Source organism: Myotis lucifugus, unplaced genomic scaffold (genome assembly GCF_000147115.1).
Source record: "Myotis lucifugus unplaced genomic scaffold, Myoluc2.0 scaffold_789, whole genome shotgun sequence".
In the NCBI taxonomy this organism is placed as follows: Eukaryota; Metazoa; Chordata; class Mammalia; order Chiroptera; family Vespertilionidae; genus Myotis; species Myotis lucifugus.
Window position 1 is genome coordinate 42,194 of NW_005871837.1, and position 10,234 is coordinate 52,427.

Genomic DNA, 10,234 nt, shown 5'->3' on the forward strand with positions numbered 1-10,234 from the left:
AGACAGGCACTAAGGACCGGAAGGCGAGTAACACAAACACGGGCCTGTCCTCATGGAGCCCCCGTTCCAGTGAAAGACAGTCACGCAAATGAGTGGAATAGTAAGAAAGGGGAGTTAAGATGCTGTGAAGCCCGGGGGGTTGGTGCTGCAAGAAATCACAGGAGGTTGGGCTTGTTTAACCGGCCTGCCATGAAGGAGCGCCTTGTGGGCCTGGGGTGCCGAGAGACGGAACCCCCAGGGGCTCATGCTCAGCGCAGTAAAGCCACCAAGAAAGGAGGTTCGGGGTCTCAGGGCTCCGCGCATGGCTTCTGTGCCTCGCTCCCGGGCGCCAACTGCTGGTCAGAAGCGGAATTGCACGTCCTCGCCGCGCAGTATGCAATAGGGTGGGGCCCTGCCTGTTCTGGGAGATGCATCTGAGCAGAAGGGAGGTGGGTCCCGGCCGGCTGGAGCATTTGCGACATTGGGACATTGGGAATTCTCTTTTCCCCTGGCCCGGTGAGCGGCCACGCTCAAGGCGGTGTCTGTGTGTCTCCGCACCCAGGAGACTGTGATGAGCAGAGCCCATGGTCCCCCGCCCTGCACATGAGCTTGGGCAGGAAACAAACATTTGTGGTCCTAAGCCACTAAGGTTTGGGTTTGGGGGTCGGTGTTTCTCAAGACTGAGCTTCCTGGTGGATGGGGTGTCTGTCCTGTGTTCTCAGAAAGACAGCAGGGCTTCTTGAGAGAAGGGCTGTGCCATTGGTTCACCCACCACCATGCCCAGCGCAGCTCTGGCCACAGCCAGGGCTCCATCAGGTATGGTGACCTGACCGATCCCCCAGGAAAGCCACCTGTTCTTGTAGGAACGACAGCCGGCACCCTTCTGGTAAGAATCGGTTTCTCCTCCCTCCCCTGCAGCGGCCATTCCCCCCACCCCCACCCCCGCCCCCGAGTCCCCTGTCCCAGGCAGTCCCATCAGCAGGCTCCCTGCCTCTCTCTTCCTCTCCCTGCCGGAGCTCTGCTCCCTCTCAGCCCCTCCTTCCTCAGGATGCCTTCTTCAGGCTCCACATTTCCCCTCAATACTTTGCACAGGTCTCTTGGCATGGCCACTGGTCCCCTTGGGTCTCTACCTGACGTGTCTTCCTGCCTGGTCGGGAGAGGAGAGTCCGAAGCGCCTCTTCCTGAGGAAGGGAGACCCAGAGCCTGTGGGAGGCCTCCCTGGACCCCTTCCTCCTAAAGCCCAGACAACTGGGGGCTGGGCCACTAAAGCAGGAAAGAACATGAACTGACAATGGACGCAAATCCCCTCCCAACCAATGGCAGCCACAACCTACAGGTGTAATTTTAGGGACACTTAAAAGGTCCACAATTCCATAAACAAAGTGTCACACACACACACACACACACACACACACACACACACACACACAGAATATTATTCAGCCTCAAAAAGGAAGGAAATCGTGAAACATGTTACAATATGGATGAACCTTGAGGATATGATGCCCAGTGAAATAAGCCAGTGACAAAAAGGCAAATGCTGGGTGACCCCACGCATGTGAAGTACCTAGAGTAGCAGCCAAATCATAGAGGCAGGGCGTGTTGCTGAAGGTATACAGAGTTTCCGTTTGGGAAGATGAACAAGGCCTAGAAATCAAGAATGGTGATGGCTGCACAACAATGTGATTAGGTTTAATACCACTGAACTGCACACTCACTACAGCCCTGGCCGGCGTGGCTCAGTCGGTTGGTCATCATCCTCTGAACTGAAAGGTTGCTGGTTTGATTCCTGGTCAGGGCACATGCCTGGGCTGCAGGCTCAATCCCCAATAGGGGCCGTCCAGGAGGCAGCTGATCCATGTTTTCCATGGATGCTTCTCTCTCTCTCTCCCTCTCCCTTCCTCTCTCTTAAAAAATAAATATAAATTAATTAATTAATAAAAATACTTTAAAAAGTGGTTACTATAGCAAATTTGTTACATGCATTTTACAGTTGGAAGAAAAAAACGATTCACAATTTCAGGGATGAGAAAGGCAGCCTCTCCTTCATGGCAGGGAAGGCCAGCAGGCATCTTTAAGAGCTGCCAGCGGTGTTCCAGAATTTAATTATGCCGGCCCTTTCAGCGGCTCTCAGAGTTAGCTCACCTAAAAGTCCTGAGGGAACGCCACAGACGTACATAGGAAGGTATTCTTTGAGGTCTCATTCCTAGTCCTGAACAACTGAAAATAATCCACCAGCAGGGGAATGGGTAAGTAAATTATGGTGTAGCTCAGAAAATGAAACATTATATAGGCATAAAAAGGAGTTAAAGTTATATGTTCTAACTTAAGAAGATGTTCAAGATAAACTAAGTGGGGAGGGAGCTAAGTTGCAGAACATTGGGCATAAGATAATCCCTCTTAATCAAATAAGGATGACACATTTTATTAGATTTCTATTGCTGCATAACAGGTCACAAAAAAACTCAGCAGCTTAAAACAATATCATTTAACATCTCACAGTTCTGAAGGTCTGAAGTCTGGTGGGCCAGCCTGGGCTCCTATCTGGAGCCCTAAGAAGAATCCACTTTCAAGCTCATCCAGGGTGTTGGCGCAATTCCATTCTATGCAATTGTAGCAGTAACGTCTCTCTTTCCTTGCAGCCTGTCCACCAGAGTCACCCTCAGCTCCTAGAGGCTGCCGGCATTCCTCGGCTCCTGGCCACCTTCATATTCAAAGCCAGCAATGGCACTTTGAATCCCTCTGACTTCCCCTTTTGCTACCAGTTTGGAGTTCTCTGTTCTTAATATTCATATTATGCTAGGCCCAAATGAATACCCTTTCTCTGTCTTAATGTTAACTGTACCATATCTATATATATAAAAACCTAAGCGACCAAATGACTGAATGACCAAATGACCGCTCACTATGATGCGCACTGATCACCAGGGGGCAGACGCTCAATGCAGGAGCTGCCCCCTGGTGGTCGGTGCACTCCCATAGCCAACCTCCCGTGGTCCCTCCCTCCCCCAAGCCAACTGCCCTGATCGCCCCATTTGCTGGCCAGGCTGAGGGACCCCACCCATGCACAGATTCATGCACAGGGCCTCTAGTAATATATAAGTAACCAAATTACAGGAGTGAGAGTTTAGCACACTCCACAATTCTGGGTTTAGAGTGAGACATATTGGGGGTGGAGGGGCTGCATTCAGCCTCCCACACAAATAAATGTACATGTATGTAACACATGTGTTGAAATATGCATGGGAAAACCTGGAAGAGAATGCAGCCAAAAGTCACCAGAGTCCCTTTCTGAAATTAGGATTACAGGCAACTTTCCCTTTCTCCATTGCCCACTTTTGTGCATGGATTTCTTTTCTTTTTTTTAATATATTTTTTATTGATTTCAGATAGGAAGGGAGAGGGAGAGAGAGAGAGAGAAACATCAATGATGAGAGAGAATCATTGATTGGCTGCTTCCTGCATGCTCCCCACTGGGAATTGAGCCTGTAACTCAGGCATGTGCCCTGACTGGGAATCGAACCGTGACCTCCTAGTTCATAGGTTAAGCTCAACCACTGAGCCATGCCAGCTGGGCTGGATTTCTTACGACAGTTATCAATGTCTCCTTCCAGTACCCACTCCCTTCCTTCTATGTGGGTACCAAGACTTTGGGGGCACTGCCCCTCCCTCATTTCAGCCATCTGCAGGGACGAACCCTGTCTATTGTCAGCCAATCAGTGCGTCCCACTGCCCTGGCAGAGAGGTGGGTTCAGGGATGGGTGCGTACCCCATTTTGAGCCAATGAAATGTGAGATGTTTGCAGGGTTTTCAGGGAAGAAACGTTTCCTCTGTCATCAGAGCTACCAGAGGACCCCACTCTCTGCCTGGACAGTGGGGGGAAAGCGGTGACATCTGGAACAGCCACCCCCATTTCACTCCGAGAGGGGAGCACCAGGAGCTGGGAGAAGACACACCGGGAATCGGAGAACAGGCACGGAGAGAAGCCAGATCCCAGGGACACGATGTGAGCCTATGGACCAAGCTTTGCATCCAACTACTTGATCTATTTCTGGACTTTTTAATTCCATGAACCAAAAATTTCCTTTACATGTAAGTCAGTTTGAGTCAAGTTCTCTCTTACTTGTAACATTAAAATACCCGATACAAGTATTTTTGCAATTAGAAATAAATTAACATAAAAATAGCAAAAATGTCTCCAAAGCCGGGCTTTTTCTTGCTAGCTTTAGGGAAGCCTGCAAGTTAATTTTAGTTCATCCTTTGCCTCAGTAGTGCTTGTTACTGGATAAACACAAAGTGCCATTTGGAAGATGTTCCCATGTTGATCTGTTATATCCTGAGCAGGATTAATCCATCGAGACCACCTGGTTCAGGAAGTATGCTTGCACACACACTATGGACAAAGCCCCTCAAGGGTCCTGTGAGAGCCATAGATCTGAATTAGGTGAGATCCCTGCCCCCGGGGCCCAAAGTTCAATTAGAGAGACACCTGCCTCCCTAAACAGCTCCCAGGAGGAGGAACAGGCAAGAATGTTATCTGTTTGTTCAGTCTTGCATCTCCAGTGCCTCGAATAGTGCCTGACACATTGTTTTTCTTCATTTTTATATGTTTTAGTTGAGTTTTAGAGAGAGAAGAAGGGAGAGAGCTAGAGAAATAGAAACATCAATGAGAGAGAAACATCATCGATCAGCTGCCTCCTGCACACCCTCTACTGGGGACCGAGCCAGCAACCCAGGCATGTGCCCTGCCCGGGAATCAAACTGGTGACCTCTTGGGTCCTGGGTCAACACTCAACCACTGACCCACACCGGCCAGGTGTCGATTATATATTTTTAATTGAATGTATGAGTAAAAATGAATAAATGAGGTTATCACAACACAGGCTTAAAATGGGAGTCAATGCCAGGGTACTAACTTCACCTTCCAGGGTCCCTCCCTTCCGGCTATTGCAAGAATTTCATCCCTTAAAAGTCTCCTCCACTCCCAAGTATTTCTGGCAGTCTCTGGGCACATCCTGTTGTCAACAGTGAAAGAAATGCCTTTTTCGACTTCTCTTGGCTATGGTACCCAGGACGTCCTTGTGTCCCCACCTCTCACAAAGGTGTTATTGGGACAGCTCTCTCTACTCGCCCCTTTCCTAGAACCCTGAGTGGCTGGGGACCAGAGCCTCCCACAGAGGCCCAGCTGCTCTGTGCTGTGACATGGGTAGGAAGAATGTACTGTGGGAAGCCGGTGGACTCCAGGGCTCTTTGTTACAGCAGCTAGACGCCCCTGACCAACACAGCCCTGCAGGCAGCCAGCACCAGTCCCCGCTCTCCTGCTCAGCCAGGCCTGATTGTATCCACACAATTTGTTTAACACTAAACTACAAGCACAAGCACATTTCAGTCCCACCTTCTCCAGCCTGTGTGCGCCTCACAGGGTTCCCAGTCACGCAGTGACACACACCCTTGGTCAACTCTCATGGTGGGAACTGTGGTTGTCATGCTGACACGGGCTTGAGGTCAACACGAATCCCCGTGTGACCTGGAGGGTGTCGCTGGGCCACCCTGTGTCCAACTATTTTCATCCTGGTGCTAATTCCAGCCCGACCACATGGTGAGTGTTAGAGCACCACCCGGAGTCTAGAGGGCCCCTCAGCCTCAGATCACCTGGTCACCCAGTGGTGGCCATGAGCGGGTGCTGTCCTCCCTCCTCCGGCAGCAGCGTCTGCCCCAGATCACATGGTGTGCTTTCCCGGGAGTGTGCCCTGCCCAGGGGGCCTGGCCTGAGCGCTCTGCAGCTGCAGAGGCCAGTTTCTTCCTCCTGAACCACCAGCTGTGCCCCAGCCCCTCCCTGGAGGACACGGCACATCCCCTGGACAGGTCTGTCCCACAGCCACTCGGAGAATCAGCCCTACATCCTTGTCTCAGACTCTGGCCCTCCGTTTCCTCTTTGTTTCATGTAAACACTTCTGACTAAAGCCAACCATGTGTCACAGAAACAGAGGAGTTTCCTGGGGGAAAGGTCAGGGCGGTGTGGGGGCACGTGGCCCAGGAGGGTCCGGCTTGCCCCTCCGGTGCTTGCCCTGGGTCAAGAGCCAGGCAGGAAGCTCTGAAGAGCATTGCTCAAGAGCAGAGGGAGCCCAAGAGGCCTGGGGTAGAGACGGGAGGGGTCACTCTGGCGGCCCTGGCCTGGCCTCAGTTTCTCTCCCGTAGCTCAGCGAGATGGGGCCAGATGTGGAGGCTCAAGAGCCCCCTGGTTGGAGGAAGCCAGGTGTCCAGGCCCATGGGTGTGAGAGCAGGAGGCAAAGGCAGCAGGAACAGGCAGCAGGTGGAGGCGGGGGAGGGGGAGAGAGGGAAGAAACGGGGAGGGAGGCAAGCAGGAGTGTCGCTGCTGGGAAAAGGTGGGATCCAAGCACCTGAAGGGCTCTCCAGGACAAAGGCAAACATTGAGGTCACCCCTGCTCCACACGGCCCTGGCCCCACATCCCCGCCCGCAGCTATAAGGCCCCACCTCGGGCAGAGCGTCCAGGCTGTGGAGGTGCCATGGCCACGTCTCGCCCGCTGCTGTGGCTGCTGCTGCTGCCCACACTCTGGGGCCCAGGTGCTGGTGAGTCTCCCAGCTTCTCACCGCTCTCCCCCGGGGCCAGGTGTTGAGGGGCTTCAAGGCCATCTTCACGCTGACTGAGCTCTGGCTCTGGGCCAGGCGTTTCCCTAGTCTGGGTGTTACCCTCATTGTAAAGATGGGGAAGCTGAGGCTCAGAGAGGCCCCAAGGCCTGTCCAACATCACATCTGCCCGGCTCTAGGCTGGTGGAACGCAGAGCTGTCTGACTCCAGCGCGTCTAACGGCCACGTGTTACCAATAGAACTGGGCTTGGAGGTTGGCGAGGTTAGGGTGGCAGGTGTGGCTTGGATCCCAAGGTTGCTCTGGCCCCAAACAGAAGCTGTAGGGACCACCTCCTCCCTGGCCTGTGCCCGGGGCCCCGAGTTTTGGTGCCAAAGCCTGGAGCAAGCATTGCAGTGCCGAGCGCTGGGGCACTGCCTGCAGGAGGTCTGGGGACATGCGGAGGCCGTGAGTACCACCCAAGGGTGCACGGGGCTGGCCGTCTGGAGAGAGGGTGCTGCATAGACTCTGGATAAGTTTGGGGGACTGGAGCCCCCCTAGGGGGTGGGATGGGATGGGATGGGATGGGGTGGATGAATGGGGTGGGATGCGATGGTGGGTAGTTGCCTGTCATCCTCTGCCTGAGAGAGCCTCACCTACTTGAGCTGGGGACATGCCCCTCACTCATGTCCCCACCTTGGGGTCCCCGTCCCCAGGATGACCTGTGCCAGGAATGCAGTGACATCGTCCTCATCCTCATCAAGATGACCAAGGAGGACATTTTCCAGGTGACAAGGCCCAGACCCTGGATGAAGGTTGGGGGCCAACAGGTGGGGACAGAGCAGGAAGAAGAGGTTCGCCTCTTAAAGGGCCCATTTCCAGGCCGAGGGTGAGCCCTGCGGTCGCCTGGGGCTCCGGGCACCTGCTGGCCAGGAGAGGGCTCTGGGAGCGAGCTCAGCCAGAGATGGTTGTTCCGGAGGGAGAAGGGGCCCAGCTACTTAACCCCTCGGCCCTCTCGAACTCCGGTGCCCTGAGGAAAGGGTGGCCAGTCTGCCAGTGGTGCCCTGTGTGCAGAGGCTGACCGCGGGGGGCCGGCTGACTGTCCCCTCTCCATCCCTGTGGCTCCCGCCTGCCTCCCAGGACGCGATGCGGAAGTTCCTGGAGCAGGAGTGTGATGTCCTGCCCCTGAAGCTGCTGGTGCCCAAGTGCCGCCAAGTGCTCGACGCCTACTTCCCGCTGGTCCTCGACTACTTCCAGAGCCAGATCGTGAGGGCTGCCCACCCGCCGCCCACCGCCCAGCGATGCCCACACAGCACCCCACCCCGCCACACACACCACACACACAGACCCTGCTCACCTGCCACACACATCACCCCCATTCACCACACACACAGACCCTGCCCACCCGCCGCCCACCGCCCAGCGATGCCCACACAGCACCCCACCCGCCACACACACCACACACACAGACCCTGCCCACCCGCCGCCCACCGCCCAGCGACGCCCACACAGCACCCCACCCGCCACACACACCACACACACAGACCCTGCCCACCTGCCACACACACCACACACACAGACCCTGCCCACCTAGTCCAGGGATGCCCACACAGCACCCCACCCGCCACACACACCACACACACAGACCCTGCCCACCCGCCGCCCACTGCCCAGCGACGCCCACACAGCACCCCACCCGCCACACACACCACACACACAGACCCTGCCCACCTGCCACACACACCACACACACAGACCCTGCCCACCTAGTCCAGGGATGCCCACACAGCACCCCACTCACCACACCCACCACACACACCACACACACAGACCCTGCCCACCCGCCCAGCGATGCCCACACAGCACCCCACCCACCACACACACAGACCTTGTCCACCCGCCACACACACCACAGACACACCACACACACAGACCCTGCCCACCCGCCCAGAGATGCCCACACAGCACCCCACCCACCACACACACCACACAAACAGACCCTGCCCACCTGGCCCAGGAAAAACAATGCCCCTCAGCCAGGTGCCCAGCTCACTGTCCCATCTGCTCAGCTGTACACAGTGGGTTCACACTTTAACAAACACCTCACATACCCTTATGCCCTCACACAAACACAGGCCCACAGGCCCACACACTCACATACACACTCAATCTCACACAAAACCCACACTCACACATACACACACTCATGCACATACATACACTCATTCATTCTCACATACATACATGCTCACACTCATTCACACACATTTCCAGGCACCCGCCCCGAAGTTCCCACATGGCCCCATCTCCACCTTATGTCGCCCCCCAACCACCACCACAGAGCTCTAACCCTAACCCCAGCCAGCCCGCTCCCCCTCCCCGATTCTAGGCCCAAAGGCAGTGGCCCTAGTCCCTGAGGCTAGAGCCAGCCGGGCAGGAATGGGTTCCCTCCCCCACCTTAACCCTTCCCCCTCCATTGTTCCCTAGAACCCCAGTGCCATCTGCAAGCACTTGGGCTTGTGCAGACCTGGGCGTCCAGAGCCAGGGCGGGAGCCAGAGCTGCCGGACCCTCTGCTGGACCCTCTGCTGTCCGAGCTGGTCCTTCCCGCGCTGCCTGGGGCCCTCCAGGCACTGCCTCAGACGCAGGTGAGGAAGGGCCCGCACTGGTGGCCATCGAGAGAGCTGGGACACAGCGAGTCCTATGAGCCCTTGGGCCCTGGGTTGGGGGCAGAACCGGAAGGGAAATGAGCAGCTCTAGGCAGGGCCTGAGGCAGGAGGGGTAGAAAAAGAGGATGCCTGAGGGATGCCTTCTCCGATGCCCAACCCGGTGTCCAGCCCAACTTCCACGCCATTCTCTCCGCTAGGATCTCGCTGAGCAGAAGTTCCCCATCCCCCTCCCCATCTGCTGGCTCTGCAGGACTTTGATCAAGCGAGTACAAGCCGTGGTTCCCAAGGTGAGGCCCGCACAGCCCCACCTTCCCTGCCTCCTCACTCCCTCCTCACACCTCCCTCAGGGGCCGGGCTGTAAGGTGGGAGGAGAGCCTGTATGCACGGCCCCCACCCCAGGGACCCTGGAGCTCAGGCTCAGGCCCAGGAGGCACCAGGCCCAGAGCTCACTTAACTAATGTCTGCCGCCTCTGTGCCAGGCCGGCACTGGGCAGGTGTCAAAGCACAGAAAGGGGCGAGACCCGGTCTTGTCCTCCAGCAGCCCAGCACCTGATGGGGAAGGGACCCCGAGGTCTCTGTGAACAGGAGCTTCCACAGGTGTTCCCCCTCCCTGCCTGTGCCCACTGGCAACCTTCCAGACCTGGAGTGACCACTGCCGGGTGCTGTCCTGCCCTGAGATGGGGCCCAAGTGGGGAGAGGCTCTGCCCGCTCCGCCCTTCCCAGGTGGCCGAGGGCTCACGGCAGACGAGGTCCCTGCTTTGCCGAGTCTGCATTGTGGTGGGGAGATTTTTTTCAGAAAGCGATGGGCTCAGAGCAGAGAATTAAACAGCTGAGGGGAGCAGTTCTCCACTCGTTGGGTAAGCCCCTGAGCAGACCCCAAGCTACATTCCCCCACTGCTCTCCACAAAGCCTCGCCCGGAATCCCAAACGGGCTGCTTGCATTTCAGCATGTCCACTCCAAGGTTTCATACAGGATGGGCAACCGGGGGCAGGTGTCCGGC

At 56.0% G+C, this 10,234-nt stretch overlaps 1 protein-coding gene across 1 annotated transcript in view; it reads left to right on the forward strand.

The window, feature by feature from the left end:
* The first annotated feature begins 6,507 nt into the window (after positions 1-6,507).
* SFTPB (surfactant protein B) overlaps positions 6,508-10,234 on the forward strand; it is an 8,647-nt gene continuing 4,920 nt past the window's right edge. Inside the window, exons 1-6 of the mRNA XM_014448247.1 lie at positions 6,508-6,571; positions 6,907-7,034; positions 7,283-7,354; positions 7,707-7,832; positions 9,054-9,212; positions 9,431-9,520. Of these exons, the coding sequence (XP_014303733.1) occupies positions 6,508-6,571; positions 6,907-7,034; positions 7,283-7,354; positions 7,707-7,832; positions 9,054-9,212; positions 9,431-9,520 (639 nt within the window). The remainder of the gene's footprint in view (positions 6,572-6,906; positions 7,035-7,282; positions 7,355-7,706; positions 7,833-9,053; positions 9,213-9,430; positions 9,521-10,234) is intronic.